General features: G+C 37.2%; 8 protein-coding genes across 9 annotated transcripts; 3 read left to right on the top strand and 5 right to left on the bottom strand.

The window, feature by feature from the left end:
* Nucleotides 1-148: 148 nt before the first annotated feature.
* On the bottom strand, nt 149-991 carry LOC17893472 (dynein light chain 1, cytoplasmic). Its single transcript, XM_006300186.2, has 2 exons — nt 570-991; nt 149-414 (listed from the first exon to the last, which is right to left on the bottom strand). The coding sequence occupies exons 1-2, from the start codon at nt 705-707 to the stop codon at nt 271-273; spliced, it is 282 nt and encodes a 93-aa protein (XP_006300248.1). The 5' UTR covers nt 708-991; the 3' UTR covers nt 149-270.
* A 1,064-nt stretch (nt 992-2,055) lies between these two features.
* On the top strand, nt 2,056-3,260 carry LOC17893372 (NDR1/HIN1-like protein 6). The gene is made up of 3 exons (XM_006298141.2): nt 2,056-2,524; nt 2,596-2,781; nt 2,866-3,260. Exons 1-3 carry the CDS (start codon nt 2,075-2,077, stop codon nt 3,142-3,144), a joined length of 915 nt encoding a protein of 304 aa, XP_006298203.1. The 5' UTR covers nt 2,056-2,074; the 3' UTR covers nt 3,145-3,260.
* A 143-nt stretch (nt 3,261-3,403) lies between these two features.
* On the top strand, nt 3,404-6,456 carry LOC17893527 (protein disulfide isomerase-like 1-6). The gene is made up of 12 exons (XM_006297256.2): nt 3,404-4,020; nt 4,169-4,298; nt 4,390-4,558; nt 4,745-4,863; nt 4,975-5,055; nt 5,137-5,226; nt 5,327-5,398; nt 5,487-5,555; nt 5,639-5,719; nt 5,812-5,946; nt 6,048-6,101; nt 6,195-6,456. Exons 1-12 carry the CDS (start codon nt 3,503-3,505, stop codon nt 6,288-6,290), a joined length of 1,614 nt encoding a protein of 537 aa, XP_006297318.2. The 5' UTR covers nt 3,404-3,502; the 3' UTR covers nt 6,291-6,456.
* Nucleotides 6,457-6,524: 68 nt separating this feature from the next.
* Nucleotides 6,525-8,095, bottom strand: LOC17891076 (ras-related protein RABG3c). The gene is made up of 7 exons (XM_006298500.2): nt 7,946-8,095; nt 7,830-7,856; nt 7,634-7,733; nt 7,291-7,437; nt 7,117-7,197; nt 6,880-7,025; nt 6,525-6,765 (listed from the first exon to the last, which is right to left on the bottom strand). The coding sequence occupies exons 1-7, from the start codon at nt 7,996-7,998 to the stop codon at nt 6,699-6,701; spliced, it is 621 nt and encodes a 206-aa protein (XP_006298562.1). The 5' UTR covers nt 7,999-8,095; the 3' UTR covers nt 6,525-6,698.
* Nucleotides 8,096-8,271: 176 nt separating this feature from the next.
* On the bottom strand, nt 8,272-11,314 carry LOC17893159 (ERAD-associated E3 ubiquitin-protein ligase HRD1A). Of its 2 annotated transcripts, none has more exons than XM_023785831.1 (8): nt 11,160-11,314; nt 10,423-10,986; nt 10,142-10,318; nt 9,837-9,986; nt 9,511-9,716; nt 9,218-9,380; nt 8,753-8,933; nt 8,272-8,658 (listed from the first exon to the last, which is right to left on the bottom strand). In XM_023785831.1, the coding sequence occupies exons 2-8, from the start codon at nt 10,953-10,955 to the stop codon at nt 8,551-8,553; spliced, it is 1,518 nt and encodes a 505-aa protein (XP_023641599.1). In that variant the 5' UTR covers nt 10,956-10,986; nt 11,160-11,314; the 3' UTR covers nt 8,272-8,550. The 2 variants fall into 2 exon arrangements, with proteins under 2 accessions (XP_023641599.1, XP_006300158.1); XM_006300096.2 differs by having other exon boundaries at nt 9,218-9,377.
* A 234-nt stretch (nt 11,315-11,548) lies between these two features.
* On the bottom strand, nt 11,549-12,601 carry LOC17893354 (60S ribosomal protein L37-3). Its single transcript, XM_006298810.2, has 3 exons — nt 12,532-12,601; nt 12,287-12,422; nt 11,549-11,907 (listed from the first exon to the last, which is right to left on the bottom strand). Exons 1-3 carry the CDS (start codon nt 12,532-12,534, stop codon nt 11,759-11,761), a joined length of 288 nt encoding a protein of 95 aa, XP_006298872.1. The 5' UTR covers nt 12,535-12,601; the 3' UTR covers nt 11,549-11,758.
* A 1,554-nt stretch (nt 12,602-14,155) lies between these two features.
* LOC17890574 lies at nt 14,156-14,849 on the top strand. The gene has a single exon (XM_006300041.2). It carries the CDS (start codon nt 14,260-14,262, stop codon nt 14,710-14,712), a length of 453 nt encoding a protein of 150 aa, XP_006300103.1. The 5' UTR covers nt 14,156-14,259; the 3' UTR covers nt 14,713-14,849.
* A 155-nt stretch (nt 14,850-15,004) lies between these two features.
* Nucleotides 15,005-19,340, bottom strand: LOC17893565 (kinesin-like protein KIN-13B). Its single transcript, XM_006297053.2, has 12 exons — nt 18,970-19,340; nt 18,491-18,709; nt 17,909-18,079; nt 17,694-17,795; nt 17,521-17,598; nt 17,327-17,408; nt 16,861-17,020; nt 16,471-16,773; nt 16,166-16,384; nt 15,738-16,083; nt 15,578-15,643; nt 15,005-15,499 (listed from the first exon to the last, which is right to left on the bottom strand). Exons 1-12 carry the CDS (start codon nt 19,105-19,107, stop codon nt 15,320-15,322), a joined length of 2,064 nt encoding a protein of 687 aa, XP_006297115.1. The 5' UTR covers nt 19,108-19,340; the 3' UTR covers nt 15,005-15,319.
* Nucleotides 19,341-19,600: the final 260 nt, after the last annotated feature.

Genomic DNA, 19,600 nt, shown 5'->3' with positions numbered 1-19,600 from the left:
TCATAATTTTGTTTTAATTTCTTTTTATGTACCACACTGAAATTATGAAAAATTTAGTTTTCTAATTTCGATATATTTCTGTTAACTAATCCCAAAAGCCATTTAATTATCTGAATTAACAACTCAGAAAATGATACAATATCTCACAATTTTATTGGGAACAAGATCTATCTACAAAAAGCAAAAGAACAGCTTCCTAAACAAACAAAGCTCCTAGCACACATGGATGGGATGTGAGAGTTAAGGATTCAGAAACTAAAGACGAAAGGACTAAAGAGTGGCGCCTTTGAAGATGAGGAAGTTGAGAGTCCCCAAATGAAAATAGATGAAAGTCCCTTTAGAATGTGTGAAGAAACACCCAAAATTGGTTCCCACCACACATTGCCATCCACTTCCATATCTCTCATCAAACTCCTGATTTTTCAAAAACAAGAAAGAAGTTTAATAACAATGAAGTTTTGTATTAGCCAGAGAAAACAATCTTTATAATCTGTGTTACTCCAAGAATGAAAGAAAACAAAAAGCTACTAGTTATATATATATATATATATATATATATATATATTAACCTTCTTGATGTGAGCAGCTATGGATGTACAGTCAAAGACATCAAAAAGATCGAGGGATTGAGAAGCAATCCTCATTGCTTGCATTTGCATCTTCACTGGCATGTCTGTCTCTTCCACCTTGGCTTTCCCTTCCAACATTTTTTTACCCCCAACTCTAAAAGACTCAAAATCTCTATATTCCTTTTAAGATATAATCTTTTGAAGATGACTCATAAGAGAGGAGATAAAAATGAATTGTACGTCACCTTTTGGACAGGTTTTAGTAGGGTGAGAATCTCCCACACGTTCTTGTCTCTGTCGTTTTCTCTTTCTTCCTGAGTTTAAGGAACTGGTATTATTTTAGATAACAAGATCTTTCTTTCTTTTAAGATCACAGGTTTTAAGAGAGAAAATAGTAATAGTGAAAAACCGTAAAATATGGATCGGCTCTGTTCTGAATTTGATAAATTGCGACAACGAGAGCAGTAAAGAGAAAATAAGGGAGTGAGAATGTGATGATGAGTCATCAGAGTAGTGGGGAATGGTGTAACTGACGTGTGTCCACGTTGTTTTCAGACCTCTGATTGATAAGGATAACGATGGAGAGGCTCATGTATATCTCTCTGATTTTGGGACTTGTCTGAAACCTTTGCATGTGATCATCGTCATACTGCGCGTCTCTCCTCTGTTTTCGTTTGTTGTTAAATGGGCCAAAATAACTAAAGGGCCCAACCTGTAAGTCTTACTTGGGGGTAGAAATATTATTAAAGATGGAATTATATACAAAATTTCAGAGGTTTTTAATTATCTAAACTAATCATATTTTCTGTTTTTGTGACTAAATTATTTTGTTTCATAAATTGAAACTAGCCTTTAAATTATTGGTATTTGTATTGGTTTTTTGCAAAGTTTATAGAAGTAGAGATGAGCACAATCAACAGTATAATTTAATACCCCTTAATCCCTTATAACAATACAAACTTATATATATTATGGATTAAGGATTCTTAGGTACAAAGTTTCCTCTCCAGTTCAACAATTACACTTTAAAAGAAGAAAAAAAGACCTTTGTTCATAAAGATACATAAAAGTTAATCAACTAGTCTCATTACAACCTAAGTTCCATCATAGCATTCCACTAATCAAAAGTTTTTTAAAAAACCAACGGTGATGCAATGTAGAAGAAACATCTAACAAATCATAGCTAGACAAGTTAGCTCACTCCACCGATACTCATTACTCACTCACTCTCAAACCTAAGCCAATAGGTCCAGATTCAATCTCGCTATACCTCAACCACAAGACACCCGTTGCTTTCCTTTATTTTTTCATCCTTAAAAATCAAAAGTTTCTTGTAGATTCTGTCTTATTCCACAAGTAAAAAAATGTCTTTTAACTCACCAAATGCTCTGTTCAACTCTGTTCTGATAAGAATTCTCTGCTAAATCTCCAAAACATCTTTCAGCTTTTGAGTGTTTATGTACGTATATCGTAAGGTCGAGTAAATTTAGCTATAGTAAAGCACGATGCCTTCGACGAAGTCAGAATCGGACGTAACAAGTCTCGCGGCTTCTTCGTCGTCGCCATCACGATCTTCAAAACGCACTTTCTACTACGTACAGAGCCCGTCACGTGACTCTTCCACGTCCGTTGTACAGCCTAGTCCGATGGACTCCCCCACACAAGATTCTTCCTCCCTGGGACGTCACTCCCGTAACTCATCGGCGAGCAGATTCTCCGGGTTGTTCCGATCATCTTCCTCGGGGAGAAAAAACAGCATTAAATGCATGCCTAAAGAGAAACAATGTAAGATCATACTCGAAGAAGGAGGCTCGTACGATGAAATGGACGACGTGACGTCTATAAGAAAGTGTCAAGCACTACTTGCCGTTTTCACTTTGGTGGTTCTCTTCACCTTCTTGTGCTTCATCGCATGGGGAGCTAGTAGACCTTACAAGCCTCAAATCTCTGTAAAGGTATTTCATTTTCTTAGAATTATATTTATTACTGGAAATTATGTGGTTAGTGATTGGTGAAAGTGATGTAGACGTTCGAACTACACAACTTTTACGTTGGTGAAGGATCAGATCACACTGGGGTACGTACCACAGTGCTTACTATAAATGGAACACTAAGAATTGGTATTTACAACCCTGCTCCAGTATTTGGTGTTCATGTTAGTTCCACTCCTATCAATCTCTTCTTCTATGAACTCCCCATTGCCACCGGTCAGGTGATTTTTTATTGTTTTTCTCTAGTTTGGTGTTGGATTTTGCTTTTGGATGTATATCTAAGATTTGGTATGATGACTTAGCAGTTGAAAGAACATTATCAAACTAAGAAGAACCGAAGAACGGAATCAGTGGTTATAGAAGGGAGAAGAGTTCCATTATATGGTGCCGGAGCAAGGCTAGAGGCTACGGAGAGAGGTGGAAAGATTCCGGTGGAGCTGATATTTGAGGTTAAGTCGAGAGGAGATGTGGTTGGCAAACTGGTCAGGATTTGGCACACGAAGCGAATCTCATGCACATTTGTCATCAATGTTGCTAGTAATAATCCCATACCGTTCAATAAGAGTTCTTGCCGCTATTCATGATTCCTATATCTATCTAGTAACGTGTAATATTTTGGTTATTAGTATTGCATACATAAGCAAGATGTGGTTGACCATGTAAACGTTATAATTGCTATTAATTTGCTAATTTTTGTTAATTTTCTTCTTCCTAAGTGGTATTTAATTACTGGTCAATACTCAGTATTCAAAACGAAGATTTGTTTTAATTAATACTTCCCAATTACTCTTTTATTCCATTAACGAAGAATTAAGCTCCCGCCGTAAATCATGGTGAGATTTACAATCAGAAACACTCCATCGATCTTTCTCTTCATTTCAGAACGAGAACGATCACTTCTTCGTCCACTTTTCAAAATCCGACGAGTGCCCAGTAACCACCATGCCGATGGAACCAAAACCCACGTCCAAATTTGTAATCTTGTTCTCCTTCCTTTTGCTTCTCAGTCTCTTACTTGTCGTCGTCCGTTCCTCCGATGTCGCTGTCGAAGGTATCGAAGCCGGATCCGAGGGAGAATTAGACGATTTGGAGCAGCTCTTAGCGGTGGACGAACAGTTGCAGGAAGAGAGGCCGGAACAACAATCTGAGGCGAAGACGGTGAGCAAGGCGCAGAGGATCGTGATGGAACTCAACGGGGACAATACGAAGCGGTTGATCGACGGGAATGAGTATGTGATGGTTTTAGGTTACGCGCCGTGGTGTGCTAGGAGTGCGGAGTTAATGCCGCGATTTGCGGAAGCGGCGACGGATTTGAAAGAGATGGGTAGTTCGGTTTTGATGGCTAAAATCGACGGTGAGAGGTATTCGAAAATGGCGTCGCACCTTGAGATTAAAGGTTTCCCAACTCTTCTGCTGTTTGTTAACGGCACATCTCAGCCTTACACTGGTGGATTTAACTCGTAAGCTCTTTAATCGATTACAGAGTGTTTTGAGTTTGATAGGGACTAAGTATAGTTAAGCATCCTACTGTTATTGGATTTGGTTGTGATTTGCTTGTCTTAATGATTCACAAAGTTACTGAAATGTTGGTTCTTGTGTTGTATTTAGAGAGGAGATAGTGATTTGGGTGCAGAAGAAGACTGGTGCGCCCACTATTAAACTTGAAACAGTTGATAAAGCTTCAGAATTTCTCAAGAAGCATCATACTTTCATTCTCGGTCTGTTTGAAAACTCTGAGGTATTAAGATAGTTATACTTGGATAGATTCATTTGTTTAGACTGAGACTTGTTTTATGTAATGTAATTTTGGATACGTTTTTTTGGCTCAGGCTTCTTCTGGATATGATGAGTTTGTAAAAGCTGCGTCACTAGACAATGAAATCCAGTTTGTAGAAACAAATAGTAGTGATGTCGCCAAGCTTCTCTTCCCTAACCTTAAAACCAACAATATGTTTGTTGGATTGGTTAAAACTGAGGCCGAGAGGTACACTGCATACGGTAAGCTCCCTGATGTATATAAGATCTCCATTATTATCATTATATACCCTCTTATTTACAGCCTGAGATCAGTTATAAGTTTGAAATACTGCTTCTTTTTGTCAAATTTATTGGCGTATGCAAAGCTTACTGTATTGTGTGGTACATTATTTTCCAAATTATGAGTCTTATGCACTGAACATGCAGATGGACCTTGCCAAGCCGAGAAGATATTGGAATTTGTGAACAGTAATAAATTCCCGTTGGTTACAAAACTGACTGAATCCAACACCGTTCGTGTTTACTCCAGTCCAGTCAAGCTTCAGGTTAGAAGTTTCAACTCACTCAACTTGTATCCGATCTTAGTTTTCATTCTATTTCTGTTGGTTGTTATGTTATTTTCGCTTACACAGTTGCGGTATCATATTCTTGGTTAGGTTATGGTCTTTTCGAAGACTGATGACTTTGAAACTCTTGCTCAGTCTCTAGAAGATATTGCAAGAAAGTTCACATTAAAGGTATTTTCTTATACCAAATCACTTGCCAAATGGACTTAGTATACCCTCACTTGTATTTATGTTTATGCTAATACTGTGCAGCTTATGTTGATATATATTGACATATCAAATGAAAACCTCGCAATGCCTTTCTTGACATTATTTTGGATAGAAGATGCAAAGAAAACTATTGTAAGTTGTCTGAATAAGCGCTTATACTTGTAGGCTATGCCTTTCTTGATTTATTGATAAAGCTACAAGCCACAGTGATTAATATCAAATTCTTTAACAGGTTGCTGCATTCGACAACAACCTGAACTCTAAGTTTTTGCTTGAGTCAGATCCATCCCCTAACAATATAGAAGTACAAAAAATTTCAAAACTTTTTTTCTTACATTCCTAGACAAATACAAAACTCATTGATGTGATGTATATTGAATTTTGCAATGCAGGAATTTTGTTCAGGTCTTGCTCATGGAGCTGTTTCACCATACTATAAGTCAGAGGCAATTCCAGATAATGTGAGTGTGAAAAGTACATTTTCTTCTATATGTTATTTTGGGGGAAGTAATAGTATTGCTAAACAATGGTTTCATATCTGCAGCAAAATACAAGCGTAGTGGTTGTGGTCGGCAGGACTTTTGATGAACTGGTCTTGAAGAGCCAAGAGAACGTTCTTCTAGAGGTCTGTAAATGGATCCCTTCTTCTGAACTAAATTCTTATTAAAAAAAAATGTTATGAAAATGGATGTAATATTGAGTATGATTATGGAATAGGTGCACACACCATGGTGTCTTAACTGTGAGGCTTTGAGTAAACAAGTTGAGAAACTATCAAAACACTTTAAAGGGTTTGAGAATCTTGTCTTTGCAAGGATAGACGCTTCTGCCAACGAGCATCCTAAGCTTAAGGTAGAAAACAATCGCAAACTGCCAAGAGATGCAGATCCGTTATATGTGATTATAATTGGATGTATCCATGATCATGATGGTGAGTGTGATGGCTGATGCAGGTTGATGATTATCCAACAATCTTGCTTTACAAAACTGGTGAAAAGGAGAACCCGGTAAAACTATTTTGATAGTGTTCCAATTTGATTTCTTCAGTTCCTTTTTATTTCCTGCAGGAAGCTTTTCTCTTATAACTTTGTGTTGCACAGTTGAAGCTGGCGACAAAATCCAGCGCGAAGGAAATGGCTGTTTTTATCAACAGAGAGTTGAAACCAAAGGATCGGTCTACTAAAGATGAGTTATAGAGCATATGGAATACGATCTAGGGATCAATATATAGTTTATTGAAACCAGGAAAATGTAGTGAAGCTTTTGAGTAAAGTACACAGAATGGCATAGAGTGGAAGATGGAAATTACAATGTAACAAGAGAAATATAGCGAAGTTTGTTTTTATCTTAAGATTTTATCTTGAGGTCATTTTGTAAAATTTACCACACTCTGAAGTAATTAAGAATGTAACAAGTGACCAAAAATTCCGTTAAGCTAAAAGGTAAGGAACCCAATTCGTTTTAATTCTGTAACCCGATGAGATGAAAATACACAATTGCAGAAAGTAGTAACAAAGGTGCTTATGCTACTATTATGCCATAGAAACAAAAAGCTCACAACTTAGAACACAAGTTCTTTCTAATAAACCTTGCAACAAAGTTGGTTAGCATTCACACCCAGTTGATCTTTGTTGCCGAGCCCCAGCTACATCAATGGTATCCGGAAGGTACCTGCGAGGCATTAAAATGAACGAACCGAGAAATGCTTAAAGATAAACTCATTTGATGGTAAAGTAAGCTCAAAGTTTTGCTGAACTAGGTGTTTTGTTAAAGTGTTGGACTTACACTTCTTCTTCAGGTTCATTCTTGAGAGCATTTTTGGCTATGCATTCAAAAGCTGCATCGACATTGAATCCTTCTTTGGCTGAAGTCTCGAAGTAAGGAATGTTTCCCTTGGATGCACACCAAGCCTTTGCCTTTTTCTCAGAAACCTGAAGATGAAGGTATATACAGTATCTATCTTAGCATAGATGTGTCAAACTCTTATTTCACTTAAGAGAGAAGGAATCAACATCTTATTACCACTCGACTCTTTCCACCATCAACATCGGTCTTGTTCCCCAACACAACAAATGGGAAGTTTTCAGGATCCGAAGGACTAGCCTAAACACACTCAATAAAAATCGATCAGTCACTGATATGATAGAAAACATTCCAAAAGAATATGATACACAGTATAAGGCTACAGTTTGTAACCTGGATCAAGAACTCTTCCCTCCAGTTGTTAAGATTCTCAAACGATTTCATAACATTGACATCATTCACAAGAACACAACAGTCTGCTCCTCGGTAGAAAGCAACACCCAGACTTTGAAACCTTTCTTGTCCAGCAGTATCCCAAATCTACATGGGAACACAACACTACTTTATTCCTATTTGTATTTGGATACTAAAACACTTATCTTCTTTCTTTGTGAGAATAACAAGAGTGTGGAACTCACATAATTCTTTCTTAACACACTTAAACAATCTATAAACTAGAGTCTGTCAGTAATGTACTAATCACATTGTATATTAGATAAACACACTCAATGATTACCTGCAAAGTAAACAACCTGTCATCGATTTGAACCTCTTTGGTCAAGAAATCAGCTCCAATGGTTGCTTTGTACTGATTACTAAATTTTCGATTCACAAACCTAACAAAAGGAGATAAACAAACAGGTACTAATTCAAAAAAAAACCAAATCATAACACAAAAAATCTGAGATCCTGAGGAGTATTAGAATACATACTGATTCATCAAAGACGTCTTCCCAACACTGAGCAAAACAAATAACCAAAAATAGCCATCAGTGAGCATCAAAACCAAAATCCAGAGAGAATAGACAAATAAAGTTGGAGAATTTACCCACTGTCTCCGAGGATAATAACCTTGAGAAGCACTCGCCGCCGAGAAGCCATTGATGCTTTTAGACAAGTAAAGGTTTGATCTTTTTAGAGAAAAAGAAAACAATGATTCGTCTTTCCTTCTTCTTCTCCGGTGGGTAAGGTAAAGAGGCGATCTACGAGAGAGAGTATGTTTTATATATTATTGGCTAAAAAGTTACGGAGCCAGCCAATTACAGCAATGCAAATATTTCACCTTTTTTTTTTTTTAATATTTCGTGTAGATATTATTTGATACAGTTATTATTATATTTTCTTTTCATTGAAATTGAATGGCAAATAAGAACAGAAAGATTCAAGAGTCGTATAGAAAGATTGGAGAGTAATGCAAAACCCCAAGAATTACAATAACAACCGTTTATGATTCAGTATGTTCATATTTTTTAGTCTCAAGCTTCTAATTTCTATGACAATGAATAAAAGACATGTACATTTTTTTTTTGGAGAATCATGTTTTTTTTTTGTGTGTGTCTCTCTGGGAAGAACCACCAAAGCTTTCTCCTTTCTCTATCTGCTCTCTGCCTCAGTAACTTACATATTCCTGAGTCTTGTTTTCTTCACTGGAGTTTACTCCGCTGCATCCGCAACCGATTTTCCTTTGTTATCTGGTTCGCTTGTGGACTCGGTGGATTCCGGTTTCCTCTTCTCCAGAAAATGAAGTCGGTTTCGCAAAATCTACACCAGAACGTCAATGATAAAGATAAAAACACCATCTACTAAAGGCTATTCTCGAGTTTCACAAAAGATACATTACTGAGGGAGGACATACCTCGAGGTGGCTCTCAAGAGATTTTCTCATTTCTTCCAGCTTAGTCTCTGACATATTTGCATAGGCTTGAGGGTTTTCACTAGGAAGGCTGTGCTGAGGAAATGGAGACGGGGAATAGGATGAAGGACGAGTTTGATGTGGTTCAGTTGACACTTGCTCTGTTCCAGGAATACCCGGCGACCTTAACATAAGGGATATACGTCAGTTTATCCCTCTATCACATTTAGAGGAGTTAAGAAACGACGGCAAAAGCTAAAATAGCTGAAGAACATGCATTAGAAGTATAGAGGTCACATGTAGGTGTATCCTTTGGTCTTTTCAAATCTTAAAGCTTCTTACGAATCGTAGTTCGATAGTTTTCTATATATACCAATGCAGTGAGAATCCTGTGGAACCTAAAATTTAAATCACCTTACCAGTTCTTTAACTCGGAACCAAGCATGTGATCAACAGATCAATACGTACCAAGCTACTGTTTTTGCAGATGGGTAGACAATTGATTTCCCGTACATGGAGGCTGCAGAAGCAGCTGCTTGAAGCCTGGCGTGGTGCCTACTCAAATTATCATTGGAAACGCCAACAGAAGAACTTGTTGCAGACCCCTGGTTACCTGAGCTTGATGTACCTGCTTTGATGTGCACAAAAAAAATTAGTCTTATGTACATACAGGCTGAACTTAGACAATTGTTTCATGTTCCAATATTAAGATTCTCAAAAGCAAACAAATATTATTTATAAACAGGTTCCGCGTTGCTTACCCTGTTGGGAACCTTGGTGTAATCCGCGTTGGCCTGCGGCTGCAGATGTGGCATTCTCAGGAGGCACAACAAGTGCTCTGCAAGTAGGACATGTTTGCTGTCGCTCCAACCATGATCGAAGACAATGCACATGAAAGAGATGCCCACATATTAGTTTTTTTGCATTTGTCATCTCTTCACGGCATATGATACAGGTAGCATCACTTCTGCATATTAGAAAAAATGAAGGACCAATGACATAAGCATTTCCAAGAGTCAATCAAAATTCAGAATAGCGCCGACTTTCAGTGGAGACATAAGAAAAAAATGTGATATCGAAGACTTACGCAGTAAGTTCTTCAGGAGTTGCATCAGGAAACCTGTCGTTCATATTGGATGTGATTTTACGATAACGAAGGTAATCAGAAACACGAATTTGGAAGTTCCTGAAGGTTTCGTAGAGCTCCCGCAACAAGTGCAAAGGTACACCATAGTTCCTAAACAGACAAATAAGAATATTAATCCAACAAAATAGATATTTCTAGCAAGTCTAAGCATCTTTGATTCAAGATGTTTCATTCTGTATTATAACTTCCTGAAATAATATAGCTAAAACAATTTGAGAACAATATAACTGGATGGAAAAACTTACATGAATATGACAAAGAAGAAGCATATATACATGGACAGGTGAAGCAGGTCACGGATAAGCTCCAGATAGAAAGTATAAACAGGTTTTTTCTCCCACTGACCATCCATGATCATATCAGTCACATAGAAAACATACTTCACAAAAATAGCAACAGTTGTTGTCGCCAGGATCATATACCTACAACAGAAACTCATAGTCAGCTACACTAAATCACTAGTATGAGTGTCTTCGGTCTAGCTATGACTAAAGAGTGAACGCTAGCACTAGAAATTTCAACTTACTCGAATGAGAAGAAGAGAGAAACCGAAGCCTGATGCGTCTGAACCAAGTGGCGTATAGAACTGTACATAAAGAGACTATCCACAAGAAGAAGGAAACCCATAAAAGAGACAATACGAAAATGAGACAGCTTAGAAACAGAAGGAGTGGTCTCAATGTATTCAACTCTTTTCTGGGCAAGCCAATGCAGAGCCTTGATCAACAGAAGAGTAACAACCAAAGGAAGAAACCCACTAGAGAAGTCCTGTCGAAAGATAGTAATGGCAAAGAGAATCTCCATGAGCTCTCTCCAAGCTTGCTCATTCAGCCTCTCGACTTCTGCTTCCCTAAGGGATCCCAAGAAGACAAACTTGACCAAATGCCAGAGACTGAGCATAAGAACCAAACACATATTGAGAAGCAGCACCAAACTGATCTTTGATGTTGATAAATAAACCATGGCAGGGTAAAATTGGCATCTACTGTTGAAAGCATGATATATTACAGCCAAAGTCGCCATGAAACTGAGGCCTGCGTATGTTCTTAGTCGAATCATCGTCTTCTTCTTCACAATATCAAAGATAGATCTGCGAAAAATAATACCTTAGAAAGTAAGAGCGGATTTCATTCCAATGCACAAAGCGAATCAATAGAAGAGATCAAATCAGAAGAAACAAATTCACTTGATCCAATCACTAATTGAGAAGCAAACACAAATAGAATTGTAAGAACTCGATTTTCCAGCAGAGAGAATATTAACCTTCGAGATAGAAAGAGAGAAAGAGAGGATGAGCTTAATAATCGACGAATCGAATCAGGAGGGAGAGAGAACGATAGTGACGTCGGAAAAAGCCAAAGAAGCGGAGGAGGAAAGAGTTAGCGTCAGGGGGCGCGCGGTGTTTCTATGTTTTTCCGATTAAGACCAGTTTTTAGTTCTCCGCTTATTTCCTGAAAATTCCAATTATACCCTTGATTTCCTTATAAGTTTATTGTATTTAAGAGTTTCACGGATCGATCGAATTCAATTTTTGGTGTATATTTCATAATTAGGAAATGATCACGTTGATCATAGGATTTGATTCACTTTGATTAAAGCTAAGGTGCAAAAATACATCATAATACATAGAAAAATCAGGACTTCAATGGATGTAATTTGCAAGAGTAGAAGAAGGCTAGTTGAAATTGCAAATGTAAGATGATGTTTCAACCAAGTTCAAAACTTTTGAAGTGAATAACGAAAACGAAACAAAACCCACAAAACATAAATGTATTTAGATCCTCAGGAATTGTAATCTTCAACTAGATGAGAGCGAAAAGCTAAGTTTTACTCTTTCCTGCAATTACTTGTGAACTGACTCTTTATGCTGATGAAGCTGCTCCCTTGTTCCTTGGCTTGGCTTCAGTACCTTCTCTGAATCCAGTCTTGAAGCGTCGGGGAACATTACGGAGATACCTCATCCTTCCGGTACCAGTAGTCTTCCTCCTGATGGCCTTCACACTCCAGTTGTCTATATAATTCAAAGAGATTAGGATTCAGAACTCTTTCATATATTAAGACAGAATTGAGTTAAGAGACCAAACCAAAGAGAGCAAATCAATTTCTCTAATTCGAACGATTATTACAGCTATTGACAACATATCAACTGAATCAACGACATATAAGAACATTTAACATTTCTACAATTCAAGTCAATAGAGCTACAGAAAGGATTATAAAAATTTGCTCCATTTGTTATGTAATCTATCCAGATGCAAAGAAAGCTTCAAACGCAATCATGAAGCACTAATAACCAAAATGGAGAATGAACAATAGCATACTAAGCAAATCTAGATCGAGCAAATGAAACAGACTGTGAGGTAAAAAGTAAAAAATGATGTTGTTCTTACAAGTCCTCTTGCGAGCGGCAGGGTAAGCACAAGCCGAGCAACGACTCTTCTGGATGTGGAAACTACGACGACCACATCTCACACAGAGAGTGTGACTCTTGTTCCTCCTCTTACCGAAACTTCCTGTTCCCTTACCCTGAAATACTCAAAAATTTCCACAACAACAAAGATCAGACAATGGTCTCTAGGGTTCAATCGACGAGAAAGTGTAGCTAGGAGAGAGAGAGAGAGGAAGGAGAGATCACCATTGGAGCGAGTTGTGTGCAGAGAAAACCCTAGGATTCGGCTTCAGAGAAGAAGAAGTTCATCTTTTTAGTGACAGCCAATTTATACGAAGGTGCGATTTCTGATTTCTAGGGTTGTAGTTCAATTGATGGGCCTTTGAATGTGACAGAAATGGGCTTTATTGCACTCGTAACTTATTATGCCCATCAAGAAAGTTAAACAAACATACGGGCCGAACATTCACCTAATAATATTAGAAACTAGGAAGTATAACTTTCTGTTTTGCCAAAAAAAAAAAAAAAAAAAAAAAAAAAAAGGAGGGTATACCTTTGTCGTTGTATTGGTCTAAAGTCTAAACAAATTAAATTGAATGGTAATATTTATATTTATATAATTCTCCAAAATATTAAGATTTTTTGAATATATTTGTGTATTTAAACACTTATAAGTAAATTTAGGTAAAAAATTCCCAAGATAACTAATACTCACTATTTCTCACATCTTTCATTTTATAGTAATGAGATGCTATTTCGCTTAACCACGTCGGTCTAATTGCTGTGATCTAAGAAAACTTTACCTTCACTTGGTTTTCATGGCACTACTCTTCAGAAAAAAATAGTTTTTTTTTCATGCATCGTTCATATAGAGCATAGAGCGATGATCATAATGAGCTATATACTTAGTTTGGGAAATATATTACCAATATGTAAAAGTTATTTTTTTTTTAATAAATTTTTAAATAACAACAAATCAACAGTTTTAAACATCTCTTATTCTCTAAATTTAAAAGTGTAGCGCAATATCACTTAACTAGGTATGTCTAATTTACGTGACTTGTTGAAATTTGAATTATTATTTTTGTAAACTAGCTAGGTGTTTGTTGTTATGAGTTCTAATGTCTAAACGAACATCAAAACTCATATTCATCTAGATTGACCTTCTGAATGAACAAATACATATGATTATATATGACTGCACAAACTTGACACATACATAATACATTAAAAACAATTTGATATTCGTATAGTAAAAAAGAAGAAGTTAAAGTTGGCATAATACTAAAGATGACCGCGATGATTTTTCAGCACATATACATCTTAAGTTGTAGATGATAAGTAGTGTAAAGTCTTAATTTGCATCATACGTATATCTACGCCAATAATTTATAAAACTCTTTATCAATTTTGCCTTAGTGTAGTGTCTAGCCAATTATTTTTTTAAATAACAATAATATATTAATATGTATGAATTGGGGATACAAATAATTATTATACATATATTAATTTATGTGTGCAGTTGGAAAAAAAAAAAGCTGGATTTAACTAATGAAGTAGGCCCATTGGTCAAGCTCATGAAACATGATTTTTGACAAAGAGTACGGTTCCTTGATTCTTGCACAACGGTAACATCGGTACCGCATATACGTGATCCCAATATGAAGTCAATACTATTAACTTTAATTTAAGATCTTCAGATAAGCAAAAGACATATAAACATTGGAGGACAAAGATTAAACAAAACAAAAGAGAAAGGTTTTATTCCGAGACATGACAAATTTTCACTTTAGCCTTTTTGATGCTGAGTAATAGACACAAAAGGTGTAATTTCGCAAATACTATGAAACTAAAGTAACATCGACACATTTAATAAAACGTATAATTTGATTTCTATGAACTCAAAATGATTTATATATATGTGAGTAGCATTGATCTGCCGACAAGATCACATATCAGTTGCAGTGAAGAGAAATGTTTCAGAAAACAAACAGCTTCTTTCATAGAACACTTCACAGTCTCAAGTCCATCTTTCTCCGAGTAAGTAAGAAACTCCCTAGACCAAAATCTCACTTGTCTTGCACATTTTGCAGATCAAATTCTCTCGATGGAGACAATATTTACGCAAGTTTCCTCAACATCTGGGAGTCTGATCTGGAAAACAGCATTGGAGGTCCATTAATGTTGGAGCACGAGGTTCAAGAGCAAGAACAAGATCATCACGAGAAGAAAACAGAAGCTTGCTCTTTGCGTTCATCGAGAGACTGCGATACAATGGAGAGGAAGATTAGCGAGATGTATATGACTGAGACAGGAGATATAGAGCAAGCCCTTGACGTCGAAGAGGCACTTCATTACTATTCTCGTATTAGAAGTCCCGTGTATCTCAACATCGTTGACAAGTTCTTCTGTGATCTCTACTCGTAACCTATCCAAACGTTTTAAAGCCATTAAAATCTTTGTTTTATCGTATTCTTGATTTGTTTGGCTTTTAGTATTCTCTTCTTGTTCATTTGTTTCATGTTTTACCAGCATCATCAGATGGTTAATCGTCGTTTATCAATTCCCAGAACTTTGAGGTTGTTAACTGACAAACATAATGTTTGTTGTGATACTGTTTGAAACTTCAAATCATCGGTTGGAACTCATTCTTCGAGGTCTTAAGTCCCTTAAACCAATCAGCAAACTTATCAATTGGATCATAGGGCACAGCGCGCAATACAAAATATGGTATAGAATAGAAGGCAAGCTCGTTAATAGCACAAATGCAATATTACATAGGTATTTCATCCTCTGCCATAAATCCATTACAAGAATCTGATAGATTTCAAATTGCAGTAGCAAGAACAGACTGCATCTATTACGTATGAGAAACTCTGTAATCATCCGTAACTCTTCGCTGTAAAGTTCTCAGTAGGCTGTAAACAGATAGACTTCTGATCTCCAGTCCAAGCCAGTAGGGGGCACAAGTGCAAAACCCGAGATGAGGTCGATAAAAGGAGGACCAGTATTTACTCGAGAGTCTGATTATCGATCAGTACCCAGTGGTAGAGACCAATACATTGTGCTCCCTAAGGCGTTTCTGGAAATGAGCAAGACGGTTCTGTAGTTGAAGTATACCTGCAGCCTTCTGAGATAGAATTGTGTTCAGTCTTGAAATGTAACCATCTAGCTGGTTTCCGGGTTGATCTGCTTCAACCAGCAAGTTCATCTCCTGCGCAGGTGATGTAAAAGGGTTTTAGTGAATCTGAGCTTAAGTCATAGAACCCAAACCAACTGAACAAATTCATACCTCTTTCACAATATTCATGGTATCCTCAACTTGTTTACGGTGTGCATTCACAAGGTCTTCTTCTTCCTGGTAAAGTTCATGAGAAACCATTTTTTTTATCAAAGACAATAAAGACAGAAGTTGACTTTTCCTGATAGAGAATGCTTTAGCTGAATGTTACCTGCAGAAGTGCATTTAGATTGTCATCAGAGTTTGACTTCTTCATATCGGGCCTTGGCATCTCTCTTGACTTCATTTGAATAGTCGGTTTTGGAATTCTTTCCTGTGCCATACCATTATAGGATGGCTCTATTTTCCCATTTTTCTTCCACATTTGTTTCTCTTGCTCATAATCTGATGCATCAAATTCATCGTTCTCTTCGGTCCACATCTCATTCACATCATCATCATAGTTGGTTGGAGTTGGAAGTGCGGACGACAAAGGTATTTTTGTGGACTCCCTTAGGTTCATGGTCGACGAAGATACATCTTTCTTAGAGCCGTTTCCCTTTGAGAGACTCTTAACCCTACAATGCAAAATTTTATGAGATGCAAGAATGAAAAAAATTAAAGAAAGACAATATATAACAGAAAATGAGTAAAACCAACCTGTCTGCGTATCTTAAGGTGTTAAGTGTGTGCTCACATGATCCAGAGCTTGGCGATATACAAGATATCATTACAGTACGAGAATTTCCCATGAAGGAGTCCCTAAGAACTTCAGTTAACTTACTGCCTCTAAAAGGGATGTGACCTTGATCATTATCCAGAGCTCTAATACATTCCTTTAAGGCGAGTAAGCTCTTATTGATCTCAGCTCCTTCCAATCTGGGTCATATGAAACAAACAAAATATCTAAGCAAATACTTAATAACTTGAAAAGTGTCACTATAAGAAACTGTGTAAATTGTTACCTTGTCTGCTTGTCATTGTCTGTTGTGTCTGCGCCACGTTCACTTCCAGCGAGATCGATGAAAGAAAGCTTGCCAACGAGGCGAGGGGGCTTTGTCTGATTTCCCTCTACTGATTTTTTTATTGCGAGCTGAAGTATAGCATGGGAACGAGAGGATTCTTCATTTGCACCAGTGGTTCCAGTACTTCTTGTTGCGCTTCCTCTCTCAATAAGCTCCATAATCGCATCTGTATCAGATACTCTGTACTCTTGCAAACCAACGATGCACACTTGCTGCTTACCATCCTCTCTCATGCATAGCTTCCTATAAAGTTAGAGAAAGTTTGAATACATCTACATAATAAGCATTGCAGTCAAGATCTAAAATCGCGTAAGATGCCTTTCAACTTACTTCCTCTCACTGAGGAGATCATATAGCTTTCCTCCATAAATCTCAAAAAAGCTGACAAACAACTGAAACCCTTGGTTTCTGTATGTGTGGTGCATCAACCTCAGGATGTCCCTTGAAGCTTTTAAAGGCAAAGGCTTCATAGTATAGGTTTTTCCACTACCTGAGAGGCAAACATAAAACCAAAGATTGTTCACATAGAAAAAATGGGTAAAAATATAGTTAAAGCAGACTACTCTTTGTTTTCTGATAAGTGGATGTTGTTTATCGCGTTTCAAACAAATTTCACAATTAAACTGAAGAGGCTTTTACAGGCACAGTTTGGGAAAGTAGAGTAGGCCTTAACCTCCCACAGCAGAAACGCATGCCAAATACTTTAGATGGTGGATCTTAAGGTCTTGCTATTAGCTTGTCAGATTTTCCAGGAAAGTGATCTTGTGTATTTATGATTCCTTTGGAGATAATTTACCTGTTTGCCCATATGCAAAGCAAGTAGCTTTGATGCGCTGAAATATCAGGGGGACTACAGGCTCCACCGTCTCACGATAAACCTACAGAAATTTGAAAAATAAGGGCCAGAATAGTAATTGATTATTATGTAAGTAAGGTTTATTCCAGACTCCAGAGTTATATTCAGTCCTGTTACTTTCAAACAGCACTTACCTCATCATTTGAAACTTCCTCATCTAGCACGGCATCAAACACAAATTCATGCTTTTCAACATAAGCAGTTAAGTCAACCTGCAATAATGTAATAATAGGTCAGTCTTATTGTCTTCCTATGGTGATGACTCAGACACTTGAGATTGCATGAATCCAAACCACCAGAAACTAACCTTAAGTTTTGTTTCATGAACTGTTAAGCAATTGGAATGGGTGTCAACAATGTCTTCCTCGTTTTTTGTTGACTCTTTTTTGTTAAGTGGTCGCTTCCGTACCTGTTCAAAAACGATAAGGGAACATCATGATACGTTATGGATTAGTATTTACAATACTCAAGGCAGAGAAAATAAAGTGATTCTATGTAGGAACTGAAGGAAAGAAAACGTACAACAACTTTGATCTTTGCAACAGCGTTCATCCTCTCCTTCTCAGCAGCCAAGTTTTCAGCCAACACGCGACTACGGTTAGGCTGCTTGTTGTAAGCTTCAAAGTCATCAAAGCTTTGGGCTTGACTAGGATTGAAAAGTGAGGGGCCATCTAATTGGCTAGAGACTGGAATCTGCTGATAAGATAACAAAGTTAAAAGCCTATACAATATGACCACAATGGCAAATGCAATGGATTCCACATATTTATCTGATGTTAAGCAGAGAATCAAATAACCAGATGGTGTCATATAATTCTTTTATAGGTTTTATCTTCAAATTGGTTAGCAGGTAATACCCATGATATGGTCACAGAGAAAATAAAATTTCTTTTACTAAAAATAGTCCAATAACCTAAAAGTGCAGTGTAAAGAGTCCACTCTTCCAGCAAGCAATCAATTTTATAGTTGTCCACCTAAATGCAGCTGACATTTAAACAAAGGTACGAAAATAAAAGCTTGAATTGCAGGTCTGGTCTGTTACTAGCATATGTAAATGGAAAATAAAAAACGCACCAAAAGGTTATGAATTACACTAATACCTACCTCAGGAAGAAGCTCAGTATCAAAAGAATGCAGATCTAAGAGCCCGGGACTAAACTCAGATTCATCATTGTTCTTCCTTTGGTTCGTGGGACGAGCACCGTATTGAGGAGTAGTGGGTTCTCCAAAGAAGTCATTACCTCCATTAAACCCTCTCTGAGCATTCTGGTATCCTCTGGTTGCTTGACCACCACCTTGTCCACCAGCATAGTATCCATAATCCTGTTAATAATCACACCAGCAAGTTAAAAAAAAAAAAACATCTCATAACACTAAACTTGGGTTCGCAAGTCTCATCGAGAAAAAATGCATAATAAACAATAACTCAAAAACAAAATTTCCGAGAACTTCAGATCGGAGAATTTTCATTAAAAAGATATAGAAACCATCTGAAGTAACAGATCTTCATAGAAACTTGGCAGAAAATTCAAATCGATGGAAAGATAGGGAGGAGAAGAAAAAGGATCAGATTCTGGGATTACATTGGCGGATGACTGGAAATGCTGAAGACCAGTAGATTGAAGCCATCGGCCATTGGAGGAAGACATGTCGAGAGGGTTATCGGAGAGCTGCCTCTGGTGATGCACAGCCGCGGCGCCAGATCTCTGTCTTCCGTTCATGACCTCTAGCTCGAATCGGAGCTCCAAATGGATCCTTGAATCGGATCTCTAAACAACAATCTCCTAGACGCCGAAGCAGCTTTGGTTTCTCTCTCGATATCTCTATCTCTCTCTATCTAACCCTTTGTTTCTCTTCTCTCTCTCTCTCTCCACAAGTTCAAATTAAAGCGCAGAGAAGAGGAGTAGTAGAAGAGAGAGAGTATATTTTTTTTTGGTTGGTCGCTGTATCTTATTTTCTCTGACGCTCCCTTAAACTTGATTTGTATATGTCGTTTTAGTTCTTCCTAATTATTTAATGAGAGATTTGTGGACCAATTCAAATGGTTTACATACTTTATGGGATTTAGATTAAATATGATATTTATAGTTACTATGCCAAGATTTGGTAAATGTTAGTACTAAACAAACAAATAACGTTTTTGAATTCTAAAGTAATGGTAAAAAATTTATAGTCGTTTTTGACCCAAAATTTTCTCACACTAAAAAGTATATA

This window comes from Capsella rubella, unplaced genomic scaffold (assembly GCF_000375325.1).
Source record: "Capsella rubella cultivar Monte Gargano unplaced genomic scaffold, Caprub1_0 scaffold_3, whole genome shotgun sequence".
Classification (NCBI taxonomy): domain Eukaryota; kingdom Viridiplantae; phylum Streptophyta; class Magnoliopsida; order Brassicales; family Brassicaceae; genus Capsella; species Capsella rubella.
This window is presented reverse-complemented; position numbering and strand designations above follow the sequence as displayed.